General features: G+C 35.7%; 1 protein-coding gene across 1 annotated transcript; it reads right to left on the bottom strand.

The window, feature by feature from the left end:
• Nucleotides 1-23: 23 nt before the first annotated feature.
• DDX52 (DExD-box helicase 52) lies at nt 24-19,185 on the bottom strand. The gene is made up of 15 exons (XM_019732622.3): nt 19,054-19,185; nt 17,764-17,962; nt 16,771-16,901; nt 15,578-15,763; nt 13,579-13,722; nt 12,797-12,908; nt 11,982-12,054; nt 11,274-11,477; nt 10,031-10,121; nt 7,865-7,987; nt 7,583-7,733; nt 7,341-7,416; nt 5,987-6,058; nt 4,822-4,914; nt 24-645 (listed from the first exon to the last, which is right to left on the bottom strand). The coding sequence occupies exons 1-15, from the start codon at nt 19,138-19,140 to the stop codon at nt 588-590; spliced, it is 1,800 nt and encodes a 599-aa protein (XP_019588181.2). The 5' UTR covers nt 19,141-19,185; the 3' UTR covers nt 24-587.
• Between the last annotated feature and the right edge of the window lie 1,144 nt (nt 19,186-20,329).

Below are 20,329 nucleotides of genomic sequence, written 5' to 3'. Positions count from 1 at the left end.
TTTAAAATCCTAGAGAACTTGAATAACCAGGCACAGAAGAGGCATCCTTTTATTATGACTCATACTACAAAAGGCCTCAAGAAGTTAAGAAGTAATAAAATAAAGAGCAGTAGGTTTCTTCTTGGTAGATAGCTGAGGCTCTTCCTGGTCCATTCCAAAAAAAGGAGGGGTGGGGGTAGGAAGGGGCATTCAATCTCAAGGCTTTACTTTGAAATTTGGTTCCAGATGTTTCTCCACAGCATACATCACACCTTCCTTCACACTGGAAGGGAAAAATCCTTAAGAATCCACAACATTTGGATGTTTTTATTTTTAGCATAAGCTTTTGTTCTTCTATAAGAAGTATCTCTGGATTCAAACCACCAATGTCAATGAATGTTATTTTCATTGTGTAATCATTTAAAAGTCACCTACAAATTGAAATTGGATATAATGCACTGAAAGTTTATGATCATTTTCCACTGTTCCCATGTTCTTGTCATTCATTTCAAGTGTTTGGTACAGGTGATTTTAAGATGAAGTATTCCATGAAAATAACGTTCATGCTGGGATCATAAAATTACAGTCTTTTTAAAAAAAATCTATTTTTAACTTTTGTCTTCAAGAGCTACTTTCTTCTTGCTGTTCTGACCAGTGACCTTTTTCCTGTGGCAAGGAAAGGAAGGAAAGTTCAATAAGAAATTCTAGATGTATGTACTTTCTAACAGTCTACTAGTTTAATAAACATTTACTGAAAACTACTGTATAATCAAATATCTGAGACACCAGGAACACAAAGACGCATTCATAAGGACTGCCCTTTAGAAAACCACAGTCACCTAAGGGAGACAAAGATCAACATACTGTACTACCCTACAACATGGTATAAAAGACATTCTGATCCTGACCTAATAGAGTTCACACTGATTAAGTGCCAATACTGTTATAAGTGCTTTATATGTATCACCTCAGATAATCTTCCTAACTTATGAAGATTCTATTATCCTCATTTTAAAGCTGAGGAAAATGAAGCAGAGTGGTTGGGCAACTTGCTGACACCACATACTGGTAATAAATGTTAGACATGAATCCCAACAGTCTGATTTTCGAGTTTGGTGAATAGTGAGCAGCCATCAACTAAGTGTTAACACAGCAAAGCAAACAGATTTTGAGAAAATAATCAATGTTTGCATACCACAGTACAGGAATGCAAAGTTCTCAGATGTATATTAACTCATTTAATCCTCAACCAACCTTGAGTGGCAGAATTAGTATTATTTTCAGGTTTATAGCTCAGTTGGGAAGCTGGACCTGAAAATCTGGATATAACAGTTATCAGCATAGAGGTATGAGCTGAGGCTACAGGTGTGGATAGTATCATTAAAGGAACATCTACATTGGAAAGGTAAGCTGGAGTCAGATCAGTTCTTGTGTGTATGCTATGTTAAGAAGCATGGCCTTTAAATGTGAAGAAAATTGAGAAAGCTAGCAGGGGTCTAAAGTGACAAAATTTATACCAAGTGTCCACAAAGTCTTAGTGCAGCTTTAAGTTTTAATAACCTCAAAAGTATAAATGCTACAAACTGACAAAAATCAACACTTAAAGTGTGATTATTTAAAATATCGATGTTCTTATTAAAATTCAACATAGCCACCATCTTATGCTCTAGCTGACTTTCACTTTCATCCGCTGCTGCTCAATGCCTGAAAGAATTGCATTTGTAATCCCAGCGTTAAGACCATCCAAAGAAAGAGGTTCTAATGCATGTACAACAGTTCTGATATGGCCCACCAAAAGAAAAAATCTAATGAGAGAGATTAGGTGGTCAAGTAGAATGACCTTCTCTACCAATCCACTGGTTTAAGTATTACCCAGAGATTGTTGCCACAAAAAAATTAAAAAACATATTAAGAACTCACAAAAATTTAACCAAGGAGATAAAAGACCTAAACTGAAGAAAGCAACTGAAGAAGATACAAATAAATGGAAGCATATATTGTGCTCATGGACATCATAAAAAAGTCCATACTAACCAAAGCAATCTATAGATTCAATGCAATCCCTATCAAAATACCAATGGCATTTTTCACAGAACTAGAATAAATAATCTTTAATTTTATATGGAACCACAAAAGACCCCGAACAGCCACAACAATCTTGAGAAAGAACGAAGTTGAAGGTATCACACTACCTGATGATCAAATTAAACTACAAGACTATAGTAATGAAAACAGCATGGTACAGGCATAAAAACAGACACACATATCAATGGAACAGAATAGAGAGCCCAGAAATAAACCCATGCCTACATGGTCATTTAATCTATGACAAAGGAGACAAGAATACTCAGTAAATGGTGTTGGGAAAACTGGACAGATACATGCAAAAAAAAATGAAACTGGATCACCTTCTTATACCGTATATAAGAATAAATTCAAAATGGATTAAAGACTTAAATGTAAGACCCAAAACCATAAAACTTCTAGAAGAAAACAAGCAGTAAACCCTCTGACACTGCTCTTAGTAATATTTTTTCTGCTATTTCTCCTTAGGCAAGGGAAACAAAAAAAAAAAATAAACAAATGGGACTACATCAAACTAAAAAGTTTTTGCACAGCAAAGAAAACTACCAACGAAATGAAAAGACAATCTACTGAATGGGAGAAGATATTTGCAAATGATACATCTAATAAGGGATTAATATCCAAAATTTATAAAGACACCAAAAAACAAACAATCCAATTAAAAAATTGGCAGAAGACTTGAATAGACATTTCTCCAAAGAGGCCATACAGATGGCCAACAGACATGTGAAAAGATGCTCAACGTCACTAATCATCAGAGAAATGGAAATAAAAACTACAATGAGATTATCACCTCACATCTATCAGAATGGCTATCATCAATAAACCAACAAACAACATGTGATGGAAAGGGTGCAGAGAAAAGGGAACCTTAATGCACTGTTGGTGGGAATGAAAATTGGTGCAGCAACTATGGAAAAGTTTGGAGGTTCCTCAAGAAATTAAAAATAGAACTACCTTATGACCCAATAATTCCACATCGGGGTATTTATCCAAGGAAATCCAAAACATTAATTTGAAAAAGTATATGCACTCCTATGTTCACTGCAGCACTATTTACAATAGCCAAGAAATGGAAGCAACCTGAGTGCCCATCAATAGATGACTGGATAAAGAAGATGTAGTACATGTATATAATGGAATATTATTACTCAGCCATAAAAAGGAATGAAATCTTACCATTTGCGACAACATGGATATAATGCTAAGTGAAATAAGTCAGACAGAGAAAGACAAATACCATATGACCTCACTTGTATGTGGACTCTAAAGAACAAAACAAACAAAACAAAATAGAAACAGAGTCATAGATACAGAATATATCAATTGATGATTGCCAGAGGGGAGGTGGGTTGTGGGACTGGGTAAAAAAAGGTGAAGGGATTAAGAAATACAAATTGGTAGTTACAAAATAATCACAGGAGATGTAAAGCACAACATAGAGAATATAGTCAATAATATTGCAACAACCATGTGTAGTGAGTGCCAGATGGGTACTAGACTAATTGGGGATCACTTCATAAATTATATAAATGTCTAAACACTACATTACACTTGAAACTAATATAATATTGAATGTCAACTGTAAGTGAAAAACATAATTTAAAAAATTTCACTAAACTAAGTACAAATGAAATGAAAAGGATTACTCTTTCAAATGTTATTTTTGTAAGTTGTAGCATTTATTTTTCCCAAGTTGTTAAAGGTTAAAACTGCATTAAAATTTTGGGACACTCTGCACGCTATGCTTGAACTGAACATTATTTCCCATAGTCAGTACAAAATATTAGGTAAGACTTGTTCCACTTAGAAAGAAGGAAAATGCATTCCAGTTGTCATGACTTTGTTCACCTTGTTCCTCTATATGCCTAGATTTTACTTATCATTAAGATTGTTCTACCTCCTTAAAACTTTCTGTGACTATACCAATGCATGATTTTTCCCTTCTCTAAACTTGTTTAATTTAAAAATTTTTCTCTAATTCTTTTTTTGTATACGAATCTCCTTCCCTAACTTCAAAGACATGGGTCTCATTTTATAGTTATCAGTATAACCTACTACCATCAAGTACCTAATAGGACAAAAGGTACTCAGAAAATGCCTACATTTCATATATATTATGTATTAAATGGTACTGGTAGAATCTGAAGAGTGTCATTTTCCATAAATAGTAGAAAGAGTTGTACTATTCAAAATATATTAGCCTACCCCTATCAAAACATGTAGCTTCCTAGCAACACTGGACAAAAAAATTAGTCATATATATATATAGACACTAAAAAAATCTATACTTTAAAAATCTTCCTAAAACTCAACTAAACTACTACAAATTTAACCAAGTCGTACTTTTTTGAGGTGTTACAATGTGCTTCTGCATAAGCCTAAGATTATACTGAAATCCTGCCCAGAATATGGAACTTCAAGGAAGACTCCATCAATTTGAGTCCTAACTATTGGCCTCAACAGTACTCATATGTGCTGATGCAGGCTGTGTGGAGATGGTGGGCAGGGCAATTCTAATTCATGGTGAATTGAAATCATATTTTCAGAGATGGAAAAAAACCGATCAGTAATATACAGATATAGAAAAATTCCAAGACTGAATTACCCAAGTTCCCAAATCACAGCCAACTTAAGATACATTACTTTAATTACATTCTATAATGGACTGTAGGCCTATTAATTCTACTTCTAACAACTTATCCTAAAGAAAAATATGCCTACCATAGCTATGTAATGGAGTCACCAAACACTTACCGTTTATCCTTCGCTTTTTCTAAGAAACATTTTGGAGTTGTACTAATGCTCTCCCTTTCCAATGGTTTCTTAATCATCTTTTTCTTTTGTTTGCTGAAAGTTACAAAGTCAGAAAGGAAAGAATTAAATTGAGTGTAACTTAATTTGAAAGAGCTAAAGGGAAAACTAGTTTCTATTCTTGGTTATAAAATTCATTTTTTTATCCACTAACTGGTTTATGGTGAGTGTATCACTTTTATATATGAGATTACCTAATAGCATCTAGAGAGGTAAACCAAAGGGATGATAAGTTCAATCAATTTTTAATTTAAAAGGCAGTGATTATGATTAAAATATGTCCTGTGTCAACCTTATATCCTGTGCCAACCAGCATTACAATTTGATTTTGGCCGATTAACTGCTTTTTATTAGTTCTGTGAAATAAAAATCTAAGCATATTTCACTCACACTGAAAAATTTTTTTAAAAATCTGAATACTTAAAATTTCAAGCATGAAAAAACTGGCAAGGAAAGGATATACATATTCACAAATATTTAAAAGGAAAATGTTTCTCCTAAAATGTCCTAACAGTAGTAGTACTGTTAAAACTATAATGTGTAAGGGCCGGCCCGGTGGATCAGGCGGTTAGAGCTCCATGCTCCTAACTCCGAAGGCTGCCGGTTCGATTCCCACATGGGCCAGTGGGCTCTCAACCACAAGGTTGCCAGTTCAATTCCTCGAGTCCCGCAAGGGATGGTGGGCTCTGCCCCCTGCAACTAAAATTGAACACGGCACCTTGAGCTGAGCTGCCGCTGAGCTCCCGGATGGCTCAGTTGGTAGGAGCGCGTCCTCTCAACCACAAGGTTGCCGGTTTGACTCCCGCAAGGGATGGTGGGCTGTGCCCCCTGCAACTAGTAACGGCAGCTGTACCTGGAGCTGAACTGCGCCCTCCACAACTAAGACTGAAAGAACAACAACTTGAAGCTGAACAGAACCCTCCACAACTAAGATTGAAAGGACAACAATTTGACCATTGTTCCCCAATAAAGTCCTGTTCCCCTTCCCCAATAAAATCTTTAAAAAACAAAAAAAAACAAAAAAAACTATAATGTGTAAGAGTGTGAAAGCAAGAATGTATAGGCAAAGAGAGAAAGAGAGAAGCTCCAGGTAAATTCAAGATTGTACCTTAGAAGTTTTTGGAAACCTTTTATGTATTCTGGTACAGGACATCCGGCCTGCTGTATAACATTGGCAATGCTGAAAAATATAACCATTAATATAAATTTGTATCCTTTCAAACTGATGTTTATGAACTTAAAGCCTCTGCACAATACAAGAGGAACTAAAACTACACCAACAAGAAAGTAATCCAGTCAAGTGTTTCGATATACTATCATCACCAGACACAATCACACTGGATTACTGAGAGAACTATCTGCTGCACTAAAATCCATGAATTGATGAGTATTTTAGATAGCAGCTATTCCTTCTCAACACTTATCAAGCCCTAAAAAGCTACTAAGCTCAATCTTGGATGAGACTCCAATTGAAGCCAGAGTCAAGCTTAAATGTATCAAGACATAGTGCTTACTATGGGTTTGGCATTGTTTTAAGCTTTTCATGTATAGTAACTCATTCAATCCTTACAACAACCCTTTGTAGTAAATTCTATCATTACCCCCATTTCTCATATGGAAAAATGAGGTACATAGTTACACTGATACAGGGTTCATCAGATTCACACGCTTGGAGTTACCAAGGAGACTTTAGGTGAATCTAGGCTGTCAGAATATACTCCCCTACACATGCACATGTGAAAGTCAGCTCAAAGCAAACCAAGGTGGACAGAGCCAACGCTCAGAAGGCACAAGTCAAAATCTTTGTCAAAACTGATAAACAGATCAAAGTACAAACTGCCTTCAACCATAACTCAATTTCAATTGTTAGAAATGTGACGTTATCATTAGCCTAAATTTTCTGTAGGCAGCCAAAATGTAGGAAATTCAGCTTCTATATTAAAATCTATGATGATGGGCTAAATTAATACCCATGATTCTAAAAGTATTATCTATCATGTTTTCCAGGCTTCAAAGGTCTACAAGTGAATACTTGTACTACTAAAAGTTTAGAGTGTGCTACTAGAAGTTTTTCCCAGGACTATATATAAAACTCCACCTGCCCCTAAGAGTAATGGGAAGGATGCACCATGGTAAGAGGTAATTTTGACTGGACTGAAGAGACTCAGGGGTTAACTTAAACTATTTACCCATCCAAAAATCTTAGTATTACACTGTAAGTAATATCAACTGAGAGAATTCTGTTTCTCTGAAACTTAATGAATATTCCAAAATTCAAATAATGGAAGGAGAAAAACAAGTCTTTTTGATCCTTTTTCCTTTTCTCGTGGCTAAAATTTGGTTGACTAACACCATAACAGAATTTGGGACATGGCCGTTTTGTAATTATCTGTTAATTGTGTATACGTATAGGAATAATGAATCAACGAACCAACTCAATACTGTTAATTTTCCTAATTTACCTTCTTAATAATGGTTTATCATCTTCAGTGAAAAATGTAACAGCTTTTCCTTTATGCCCTGCTCTTCCAGTTCGACCTGAGAGAAATCAGACCATTAAAAAACTACTTTTTTGGGGGAAAGGGACCTTCGTGATTCACATATAAAAGTCACTGGATTTCCACAACATTAAAAAATGAACAGTTTGTAGGGAAGAGTAGAGGTGCTAAGAGATGGATAAGAGGGGAGGCAGGAGGCAACTCACCTATCCTGTGGATATATTCCACTGAGCTGGTTGGGAAGTCATAATTAATCACCAAGTTCACACCTTTAAAATCAATTCCTCTGGCTAGCAAAGCTGTACAAATAAGGACCCAGATTTTTCCTGCTCTGAAGCTGTGGACTGTATTATCTCTCTGGTTAATAGAACATATATTAAGTGTTTTAGTAATTTTTAGGAATGGAAAACAAGTACTTTATAAGTTTAACGCCAGTATTTTAAAATTGAGTTTTCTTTATCATTTCGAAAATATGCATTTGACTTTACCTGTTGCTGTGTTCTGTCTGCATGAATAACATCCACATTAATACCTTCATATATGAGCTCATGAAAAAGTTCTTTAGCCCTTTCAATGGACTGAACAAAAACAAGAACAGGTGGATTGAAACCCTAAAAGAAAGGCAAAAATCAGCACGTATAACCCATAATCAAGAATACAATTGCAGTATTTCATAATTTTAGTTCATAAAAGAATCCAATTCAATTTAATGTACTTTCATTGCTAAATTTCTTGGACTAGGGTTCTAAATCTGCCCGTCTTCTTCATTATCCATGGGTTCTTTCCACTCAACCTGAACTGTACTTTCCATCTTGCTCATTCCAATAATCTTGTCTAATTAACCCCCTTCACCTTTATACAGTGATTGATGCCCACTCCTTGAAACAATAATCTCTTGGCTTCTGTGCCTCAGGATTGTTTTGATTCTACTTAAAATGTAATAACTGTTTTTTAAATTTATTATCTATCCTAATCATGGGTATTCCCCAAAAGCTTAGTGCTTGGTTCTCAGTTCTCTTAATATCTTTATCTTATTAAATTAACTGTAATCTGTTACCAGCTACCAGCTCTAAGCAAATGATTTTGACATTTATATCATCCAACTCTGCCTCTCTCTAAACCAGCTTTCTGTATTTTCAACTGTCTATATAAGGTTTTAATCTTTTTATTTTGGTTCACACACCCTTTTCAGAATCTAATGAAAACTATGAAGCTGTCTAATAGGCAACCACACATTCACACAAAGTCTAACATCACTTCAGAGGGTTCACAAGTCTCCTCAAGCTCATACATGGCTAAAAATCCCTGGTGTGCAACCCCATGTGAGTATCTGTGAAAACCTTAAGTTTCCTATTGCCAAGTAATATCTTTAAGAATATTTTAAAAACCATACAAGTACTATATTTGTATTAACTCATTAATACTAAAACAAATCTAAAAGGTAGATATTATTCGCATTTTGTCCATGAGGAAACTGTGGAAGAGGTTAATTTGACTAAAGCTAGAATTCCGAGGCTAGAGCCCATGCTCTTAAATTTCTGTAGTCACCAGGTATTGGCAAACACCTTTCCCTTTCATCCTCCAACTATTCTTAATGTTCCACCATGAATGATGGCTATCACCTTTATTTCCTTCTTATCTCTAACCAGCCTAATTTAATAGCCTCTTAATTGGTTTCCTTACTTTCAGTCTCTTTCCATTACAATCCGTCTTATATCCTGTTTAACTAATTTTCTTTAAAAATTAAGTAGCTACATTTTTAAAAATTAAAAAACATATTTTTGGCCAAATTCTTTAACAATGTTCAGTGGTTTCTCTCAACTTGACCCCAACTCTCCTGTCCAACCTGATCTTCTTTAATTCCCACCATAAACTCTCTGCCTTAGACAGGTAACTTCTTCATTAGTCTCCACATTGTGTTGACCTCCACCTCTGAGACTACTCCAGCTGTTCCTCCTGCTGTTCCTCCAGCCATCAATACTCTTCCTCCCCCCACCACCTCTTAAGCCCACAAATCCTTCAAGGCCCAGATTTAGTAGCATTTCTTCTGTAAGGCTTTTCCCAACCAATTCAACTCACCCTGATGGTGCCATTGTAACCGTATGAATGCTTAAGAAAAACACTCTATAGCCTTTTATGGCACTTTATCACAAACTTTCTTACACAAGTGTATTTATTTTAGCCCCTAAAAAAAGACTAAATTCCAGGGGGCAGGGCTTAGGATTTATATTTCTTTTAACATCCCAACCCTAACCCTCTAGTACTTAACTTTTTAACTTCTATTCAATATTTACTGAAGGGATACAAAGAGAAAACCCCAACCAGTGTCCCACTCATTCTACAACGCCCCAGTTCTATAAGACCAGCAAAAGGATGGGAGATGAAGGGGGCAGATACATATGCAGATGTGCAAAAAAGATGCTTTCAGGGCATCAGGTAGGGCTTTTCCTAGCCTACCCATGAGATGGAAATAGAAAACTAAGTACATTTTAACAGGTGAGCCTCTCCCCCTTGGGACAAGAGTTGGCCCAATGTACTTCTTAACAATTTATCGCTGGATTACTAAATATGATGCAGGGATTGTGCTCAGCCTCCTACCAGTAATATAAGGCTGTGTGACTTTCTCAAAATTCAAGAATGTTTTCCAAATATACCTTTTTAATAAGTTCTCTCATTGCTAGAAGTTTTCCAGTCTCAGACCCAACAAAGAGAAGCTCTTGTTCTACAGTCTCTACTGCAGAATTCCTGAGAAGAAAACATAGCTTAAAGTTTGCAAGAGCCAATTTTTGCTTCCTAACCATAAATTCTAAATAAATGAAAAAATTTACACACAATGCCAACAGAATGAACATTTCCATTATTGATGTAAGTACTTAATTATTTATATATTTTATCTTGAAGATAAATTTATTTTTAAAATGTTTTATTCTACCTACAAAATTCCTATCTCAAGGAAATTTGAAAAATGTAAACAATAAATTTCCCACAATTCTATCATTTTAGAATAAACTTTTGACATTTTGTTGTGTTCTAGTCATAAACTTTCATGTCTAATTATTTACTTAGAAAATCTTTCTAAAATTATTGGGTAAAACGAGAACATTTTTAAGGTTAGTATCACATATGGCTAATTTTTTTCTTGATGATTAGCAAGGGTTGATTTATAGACAGACAACTAGGGTTGAAGTATCTTAAGTATCTTATTAACACTCTATAAGCTGCTGTAATACATTACGCTACATCATAAGTATTTTTTCCATTCTGTTGTCTACCTTTATATTTATCATGAATTCATTCTATTTTCTTTTTATACACAGGAGTTAAGTTTAAAGCAGACAGGATATTCTTTACTCTTCCATTTGGCTTCTTTTTCACTTAACATGGTATTATTATGAGCATTTTCTCATGTAGCTACAGTCTTCATACTTATCATTTCATGGGTTGTATAATAATTTATCAAGTGGCAATATCATTTCCAAAAACTCTTTTCTACCATTGAGCATTCATTTAGCATAAAATGTTCCCCAAAATATTTTTTAAAAGGAATTATAAATCAAGTTACTCAGTAACATCAGCTTCCTCCTCTATGGTTCTACTTAGTTAAGCCATCAAAGAAACTAAATCCTCTGGGTGGCCACAGAACTCATGTCATACTTTGTGGATGGGGAAAATCAATGGAAAGCACAATAATGGGAATGCTAATATGACAATATGAAAATCTCCCTTTGGATTATTCTAAAATAGAAAATCCTTAATCAATCTTGACTTTAAAGAATATTATTTCAGTAAAACTCTCTCCATTATTAACCTTAGGCCAAAAAATCTATCTCTTTGAGTCTAAAAAAGTGACTTGTATTTAAAAAAATAATCAGTGGGATATTGCGGGAGAACACTTACCTTGCTCCAATGGATACAGTGATGACATTGTCCAGGTTAAGTTTGCACCACTGCTCGACGTCATATGCAAAAGTTGCACTGAACATTGCTCTTCTGACCTTGTGGGATGTGCAGGCCAGGAAGATGGAAGCCAGCTGGTCCCTGAACCCAGTTTTGCCATCTTCAAACAGTTTATCTGATTCATCTACTATCAGCCATTCAACACTAAGAAATAACAAAACAACTTGTAGGTATTGAACTGGAAGATCCAAGACACTTCACTAAACACTTCACAAAAAAGTCAAATCATATGCTGCTTCTCGGATCCGCACACCATACCACAAAAAGGTACAAAAAAATAAGCAGGAAAAAGGTAAAAATAAGATAAACATTAATTAATGTACCTATTCCATTAGCCTCAAAGATATGAGGTTCCATTAGCAACAACAGAGCTTCCCATAAACCTTATAAACTCCATCACAATTGCTGAAAGACATGAAACAGTCTAGGGGAATTCTGTACTAACAGTTCATCAGAATCTGTAACTTTCTTCCAAACCAGATAATTATTTTTCCATGAGTTTAACGAAAACCATTAGTCTTATAGCATCAACACGTACTGGAAGTTGACAGATAACAAGCTCCAAAGTGCAATAATACAAGCAATTGAGGACATAACATAATCAACTAAATGAAAAACACACACAAGATATTAAAATATTATCTGTACCTTGTTAAGTCTATTCCTGGAGGATCCTGTTTTAATAAATAGATTAGTCGATTTGGAGTAGTCACAAGAATATCTATAGGAAAAACAAATGATACAAATTGCACACACAGGAGTCATCCCTCTTGAACTAGAGAATTAAGCCTCCTGAATTTCAATTAATAACCTAAACTGGAGAGTACACTCACTACACCACCACAAATGTTCTTCCTTGTCAGTAAGCTAATACCTGTGTATTTTTAATCCATCATAGCACAAAGTAGTATAGCCCTATTCTAGTATTATATTTTATTTGTTTTCTCAACTTCTAAGAGGCAAGAACACTAGTTTGATTTTCAAACTTTTCTTGCAGGAAAACCCCTTTTTAAATGAAATTTTATTCAGAAGCTCAAGATAAAAGACAGGTAATAGCAGATTATCTGTCTGATGTAAGGTTAGGGATGCAAGACAACTCTTTGTTGTAGGGAGTTGTCTTGTACATTGCAGGACATTTAACAGCATCCCTAGCTTCTACCCACTATAGATTAGTAGCATCCTTCCCCAATTGTGACAACTTATAATGTCTCCAGATACTGCCAAATGTCCCTGGGGTGGAGGATGAGGTGGGGTGGTAGGCAAAACTGCCCTTGGTTGAAAACCACTGGTATATATTTATAATAACTACTGGTTGGGAATGGGGAAGAGAGCTCTTTTAGTTTCTCTAAAAATCATACTAATTATATGCATGACTATACTTTAAGAACTCTTAGGTGGCAATTAGGATATTTGTAATTTCCAAATACCCTTCATGCTCTATATCTCAGGCATGAATCCCTCACCAAACTTCTTAGATGATTTTGGTCCAAATTTCTTGGCTGCAACTGCTGCTTTGTGGATCATGTGTATCCTGAATCCTGTTCCCTCAGATATTTTTACTAACTCTCGGTGAATCTAAAACAGAAAATGATAAAAACATTAGCTACTAAAATATTTTGATGAGATATATACCCTCTTTTACATCATTAACAAAACAAATCCTTTACAATTCATGACTATCTGAAATTAAACCCGTAATCATCCGTAGATTAACCTGGAGTCTCAGCATTTTAGAACATCAATGCCTAATAAGATTCCGTTGTTTCTTCAGGTCTAGTAAACCAGTTCCAAGATAAAACCAAAATTCTTCCAATCTGTCACATATTATTTTTAGAATAAAGTACTATTGTAAAACTATTACATACTTGGTATGTATTTTATATTAAGCACATTGGGAGAGAGTGAAGCAGATCATTGTATAGCTGTACTTTCTCAAAAACTGAGATGAAGTCGCATTTTTCTAGGTGAGAAAAATAATTTGAGAGAGAGAGACTATATATTACAATAGCCTTTCAACTTCAAGGATCTTAGAGTATTCACCAAAGAAGTATAATGTTAAAATCATGTTTTAGAAAATAAAAGATTTGCCCACATGCAGTAACATACAGAGCAGCGTGCTCTGTACAGAATACTGGACCGTGATAAATGACACAGACCTTTTCGGAGACCTGTTTATTGCCCTCAAATACGAAAGATGACTGAGGCAAACACCAAATACGTCCTCTTCAGAAGCTGCAAGTCATACCTGGTTGGCAAGTTCTCGTGTTGGTGATATAATCAGGGCTCTAAAGCCTTTGTTTGTGGGCTGTTTCAGGTGCATTAATATGGGAATGCTAAAAGCCAAAGTCTTTCCAGATCCAGTAGGAGCAGAAGCCAGAAGTTCTCGACCCTAAAAACGGTATATAAAGTACAAGAAAAAAAATACACGTATTTTTCAGAGCCTGGTCAAAGAATTGTATCAGCCATAGAAATAACAAATAAAGTTACATATAGTAAATCCAATTATTCATGTTCCCATCATGCTTCTAATTTCTCCCATATTTGCTTTCCACCCCTGCCACCACTACTCCAATGGAGTTTCTGAGAACTGGCACTGAAGTCCATTTGAACTGGGTAAAGAATGTGGTAATTAAAAGCTAAAGGTAATTCACAGCCTCAATTATTTCCATTATTTCAATTTTCATTTCCCACTAAAATCTTTATCAAAGCAATATTACACAACCAACTTTTTGTCCTGATATCTGCACTGCGCAATCCTTAGGGAAGGTTTTAAAAGAATGCAAAAGAATGGCTGAAAGTAAGAAATAAAAAGTGGCGATAACCTGAGTGACACATTAATTTATAGGTGACAATTTTCAGAAAGGCAATGTGATTTTTAAAGCTTTAAGCTAAAGTCATGACAGAAATAATCTTAAATGAAAATTAAAAGCAAATGTACTATAAGTGCATCATTCAAATGTATTCTCATTTCAGTTTTCAAAGAAAATGAAAAGGACTAATATACCATGTTTCCCCGAAAATAAGACAAGACCTAGCCGGACAATCAGCTTTAATGTGTCTTTTGGAGCAAAAATTAATATAAGACCCAGTATTATATTATATTATATTAATTATATTAAATGATATTAGTTGGTCTTATAGTAAAATAAGACCGGGTCTTATATTAATTTTTGCTCCAAAAAACGCATTAGAGCTCATTGTCCGGCTAGGTCTTATTTTCGGGGAAACAGGGTAGATGAAAAGGTAACTCATATCCTACGGCTATCAGAACTGAAGGCCATCTTAGTTCCGTGGAGGGAAAAAGTCAGCTTTCCTCACTACAAAAAGAAATCGCAGAAAGATTTAATTTCCAAAAATCTAGGTTAATCCATACATCTATCAATAGGTGGATATACAAACTGTGGTACATTCATACAATAGAATACTACTCACTATTCTCAGTAACGAACTACTGATATACACAAAATGGATGAATCTCATTAACAATATGCACAGTGGAAGAAACGAGAAATAAAAGAATAAATAATGAATGATTCCACTTATATAACATTCTAGAAGAGGCAAATCTAATATACAAGAATAGAAATCAGAACAGTGGTTACCTCAGGGCAGGGATGGGGTGAGGACAGGATGGAAAGGGGTGATTTTCTAGGGTGATAGAAATGTTGTTACACATCTTCATTGGGATGTTTACATAGGGTACGCATTGTTAAAACTCACTGAACTGTGCACTTAAAATCTATGTATTTTATTACATATAAAGCATACTTCAATAATAAAAAGTACTGGTAAAAAAACAAAGTCAGGTTAGTATAAGAATTCTGCATTTCAGAAATAGTTCCTGGGAATTATAAACTAAATTCTGAATGAATAAATAGAATATAGTCCCTATTCTCAGATTTGCACTAGTTATATTTATTTTTTCCATTTATGTTCTAGTAAAATGGGAAAGATAAATATAACTAGTACAAATACACAGTAAAGTGTAAGCAATGCTGCAAGAAAAAAGACGCACTAAATACCATGGAGACTTGGGTGGTAGGGAAGTATTGGTAAAGGACAAAGATTATATCTAGTTGTAGTGATCAACACAAGTTTTATGGAGGCACAGACGTGGACCTTAAAAGCAATGGAAGGATTTCAACAGTGGGAAATAAGGTAGAAAGGAAGATTTGAAAGACAGAGGGAAGAGAATGAGCAAACACAGGGAGAAACGTTAGAGGCATTCTAGACCTTCAACTCACATGCAGCATAACTGGAATGGCTTGCATTTGGATTGGCGTAGGTATCTGGAAGCCTGAATCTAGAATGTTCTGAAGCAGTCGAGGATTGATTTTATATTCCTGTTCAAGTTGCTGAAATGTAGCAATTGGGTCAGGAAGATCAGTTCCTTGAACGTGAATTTTGTGTTTATTCCGGAAGAAGTTTATCTGAAAAGTCACCATGGTTATAGTCAAATACATTGTTGTCAGATGTTATACAGTAACATTAAGTTTCTAGGATAAGCTTTAGTAGTATATGAACCTTTTAGGTTAAACTCCAAGCCCCAAAAGATACAAATATTAGGTACAAATTTTATGCCCTTTTATAGAAGAGCTTCATAACGATGAAACCTATCTATCCATGCTTTCTTCATATTAATGTGTCAATGCCATAACGTATTATTCATATTAATGTGCTACTGTCACAGTTATAACTTATAATCTCATATAAACTTCTAGAAGATAGATACTGAAGCCATCTATTTTCTTTACATAGCACTTAGCATACAAGTGCCAATTCTTTTTGATGATTTACCCTAAACTCTACTTATTAAAACTGAGTGCCAAAAGCAGAGTCAAGTAGTATGGATTTGTTTATTTTCCCATTCTCTGATCTAGAGACAGCCATATTCTGGATTCTGGGTTACTGAAGTGAGCTGAACAATACTCTCCATCATCAACACAGCAGGTGTGCAGCAGAGAGTTAAATGGTTTGTTTCTTCTCCCCCTTAAAACACGTTTCTTAAGAATTCTAATTGTCAAATCTCTGCCGGAGGAAATCCTTCTAAACCAGTGAGCTTAACACAGAGGAGAAAGGGGGCCAATTTTACGTTTATCAAAAGAGGGTAAGAAATTTTAAAAATTTAATTCTAAACGCAGTATCAGTCTTGAAACTTGAACAGGTCAAGAATTATATAGAATAATATCAATATAAATATATCAAGAATTATCTACAGTTTTGTTTATTCACCTGTTCATTTCAGAATTTTAAACTTAAAAATTTTCAGCCATAGCACACTTACTTTGCTTTGTTTTCATTAAAGTAAAATTCAAACTAATGTAATCAATCTTCTATCTTAACAAAACCATATTCACTTTTACAAACAGAATAACCCAAGGACAGTGAAAAAGTCACTAGGTCAGAAAAGCAATTGGGGCTACAACCTTTTTCTAACCTTTTCTTTTCTGAGATGCTCCAACTTTCCTGAAGTTAGTTTATTTTCTCTTTTAACTTTTTTATCTTCAATTTTTGCTTCCACAGATGATATCCACTGTATAGTAGAACCTTCTTCTTCTGAAGTAATTTCTAAAATGTATTTTAAAAAATAGATTTTAAGTGCAACATTGTTGGGTGTAGCACACAGGCCATATCTTCACACTAAACAAAAGTAAAAGTACTAGCTGTTCCAACAGGATAAAAGAAAGTAATAGGAGGTATAAAATTTGGAAAGGATAGGCAAGTTCTATGTTGGTAAAAATCAGAGCTCTGAAGCTCATTCTCTTCCTTTTGTTAGTTATTTTAACTGTGTGATATGCAGATCACTATATACTTGAAAACAACAAGAAAAGTGATTGAAAAACTACTTAAACAAAAAAATTTCAATGAGGCAGCTAGCTTTTCTATATGCAAACAACCACCTAGAAAATCCATATATGATGAAAGGTAGAACAAAGATAAAGATCTCCTCATAGCACAGAAAAAATGTCTGTAAGAAATAGGCAATGAGTAAGAATTCACAAAAGTTGAAATGTAAATATCCAGTAAAGAATATGAAAAGATAGTCAAATGTACCAGTTATCGAGAAAATATAAATGAAAAATAGTTTCACTCATTAGATTGGCAAAAAACTTAAGACCAACAGTACCCAGCCTTGACATAATGTGGGAAGTCATTGTGCAGTATCTGTTCAAAGAAAGTAGTGTGCAAACCTTTCACTCAGTGACTCCACTTTTGGGATGCTAATAACAGAAATGGCCCTGTACAAAAGGTTATGTGTACAAGTATCTTTATTGCAGCAATATTTGTAATGGCAAATACCTGGAAACAACCTGAATGCCATTAACTGAACAATGACTATATATTTATTGTCTGATTTATAATGATAAGCTTGTATTATTATTGTAATTGGAAAAAAATTAAATAAAGAGAAAAAAAATTAAGCACTAGCCTGAACTCATCTTCTTTCTCTTTTTCTTGATCTGCTCCCTCTTCGTTTCAGTTCGGCTCTCTTCTTTTTTCTCTTCATCTTGGAGCTCTTGATGAGTTCTTGATCCTCCACACTCACCTGGGACAGACTTCTTGTTTCCAAAAAAGTCCAGTCCCTGCAGCACCTCTGGAGAATCAAAGTCATATTTCCTTTTTCCTACCTAAAACCCAAAAAATTTTAAATGAGATCTAGGGACAGACTGGCATTGCTTTCATGCAAGCAGTACTGGCAATAAGATGTGGGTCCAATGACTCCCATCTTTTTTACCATTTCACCAAATATTTGTTGAGCTGACAAGTGTGTTTGGGCAAATGGAATCCAAGATGATACCTTTTCTGACCTTATAACAGTAACAATAATAAGCATAATGGCACCTAACACTTATATATGCTTATCAGCGTATTACTTACATGCTGTCAGACAGATTTCTAAGCATGCTTATAAAGATTAAATTACGTCATTCTTCAACAACCCTTCGAGGTAAATAGCAATATTACAAATGAGAAAATTGAGGCATTAGGAGTTAAGTAATTTGACCATGGTCTCAAAACTTGTAACTGGCAGACGCAGGATTAGAACCCAAATAATCTGGCTCGAGTTCAAACTCTTAACAACAACATGATACCGCCAGAGAAAGAAACACACGTGTCGTGCGCACACACACAAATGTCCGTAATCACAATACCAAGGGTGACATTCAAGATTTTCCATAATTAAGCCCTAACTTCTCCCGATTTATCACTCACTACTTCCCTATGTAAGACCCACCCCCCGCCCCGCCTTTCCCTCTTTCCCCACATACTTCTAAATCGCTCTTCTCAATTTGTTACTTAACATGCCGTGGGGCTGCAGGAATGAAAAGAACCATGTCCATTAAAGTTATATGCATTGCAAGCCAAACCTGGGTAGACTATAGTGAAAGAATCTGTTCTCTCCATTTTGAGTTGTTTCTGTTTTCGAAATTCCTTTCTACCAGTTTCGGAGAAAAGATGGTTTTGAAAGGATTACAATTGTCCTTTGAATGAACTAAGAAGCGGGGCAGAGGGGCAAGCGTCTCTGTGCCAGGCCGAAGTTAGTTTACCAAAGAATGGGAAAAGAGTTAATTCAGACCGGGTAGGTCTGCGGGTAATCTGAACGCCAAAGGGAAAACGCCCCACCGCCAGGCCACAGCGTCTCCAGGTGCCGGGCCCCCCAGAGGCTAGGTCATTCTCCGCGTCCCGTTACCCTGGCTACTGTCCCTGCGCAAAGTACCTGGAATCGGGCTGCGTCCGCCGAGAAGCGCCTCACGTCGAATTTAGCCCCCACGCCAAGCCGGCGAAAGAGATCGTGCGCATCCATCTTTACCCAGAAAGCTCTGCGGCCCCACAGCGCCTGCGCAGAGGATTTCTCCCAGAAAGTCTCGGGCTAGACTGTGGGCGGAAGTGGCTCTCCGGGGCGGGGTCTAGCGTCCGTAGGAAACTAGTCCCTCTTATTGTCTTGTAGTGATATATGTCACTCTGTATGTCATATCGCCTATCATTATTTGTCCTTTCAAAAACTGTTTATCAAGATCCTTTCATGCTGGGCACGGTTCTAGACTTTTAGGGACGCTTTGACGAACCGCTTCAAGATTCTCAACTCAGGAAACAGAAGATGGGAACAGAAGATTTATAAACAAATAAATAAGCTAGATAATTCCAAAAGGGAAAAGTTGCATAAAACAAAAATAAAATTGTGTAATTGATAGAGAAAGGAAGGTGGAGCTACTTTTAGGTAGATTATTCAAGTTCATTCTGATGAAGTGATAACTTGAGCATTGAGCATTGAGGAAGAGCAGGATCATTTAGAGAGATTGTGTCAATAGGGAAGAGAAGGGGACCCAAAATTGACCCTTCGAGTACTCCAACATTTAGAGCTCAGGTAGAGGAAGACACACCTATAAAAACTTTTGAGTGAGATAGGAAAACAAGGATGTGGTGTCACCAAAGCCAGAAGAAAGTTTCAGGAAGAAAGTAGAGATCAGCTGTTTCAAAGATCATTTAGAAGCTGAGGACAAAGAAAAACACCACTGCATTTGGCAACATGGAAGTCACTAGTGACTCTGATAATATCAATTTCAGTGGCATGGAGATGATTGAGTAGTAATGGTGGAAAAGTGAACACTGAAGAAACCAACTCTTTCCAAAGGTTAAGCTGAGAAGGAAAGCAGAGAAGTAGGTGGTAACTAGAGGCAGCTGTGGGTTCAAAGGAGGTTTTGCTTTTTGTTTTTGATGTTTTTAAAGATGGGTGCTAGGGGTTGTTTGTCAATTGTAAGGCATGATCCAGTGAAAAGATGGAAATTGTTGATGCACCAGAGAAGGGAGAATAATAAGATGGGGATGGGATGGGATTTTGTCAGGGAGTGTTGGAGAGTTGCGGAGGGAAGAAATGATATGAAATAATATTCTCTAACAGCAGGAAAATGAACTTACTAGGAAAAGGCATAATATTGCTTGGTAGTGAATGCCCATTTGAGTTGAAGAAATGAGTTTAAAAAGACAGTGATCAA

The sequence above is a fragment of the Rhinolophus sinicus genome, chromosome 12 (genome assembly GCF_057876585.1).
Source record: "Rhinolophus sinicus isolate RSI-liver-muscle chromosome 12, RSI-T2T, whole genome shotgun sequence".
NCBI lineage: Eukaryota > Metazoa > Chordata > Mammalia > Chiroptera > Rhinolophidae > Rhinolophus > Rhinolophus sinicus.
The sequence above is the reverse complement of the archived record's forward strand: the minus strand, read 5'-3'. Positions and strand labels throughout refer to the sequence as shown.

Excerpts from the sequence above, each read along its gene's own strand:
- DDX52 (XM_019732622.3), bottom strand. The coding sequence starts at position 19,140 with ATGGATGCGCACGATCTCTTTCGCCGGCTTGGCGTGGGGGCTAAATTC. Across the intron at positions 17,963-19,053 it reads CGGACGCAGCCCGATTCCAG|GTAGGAAAAAGGAAATATGA; the intron begins GTACTTTGCGCA and ends TTTGGGTTTTAG. Across the intron at positions 12,909-13,578 it reads CACGAGAACTTGCCAACCAG|ATTCACCGAGAGTTAGTAAA; the intron begins GTATGACTTGCA and ends TTTCTGTTTTAG.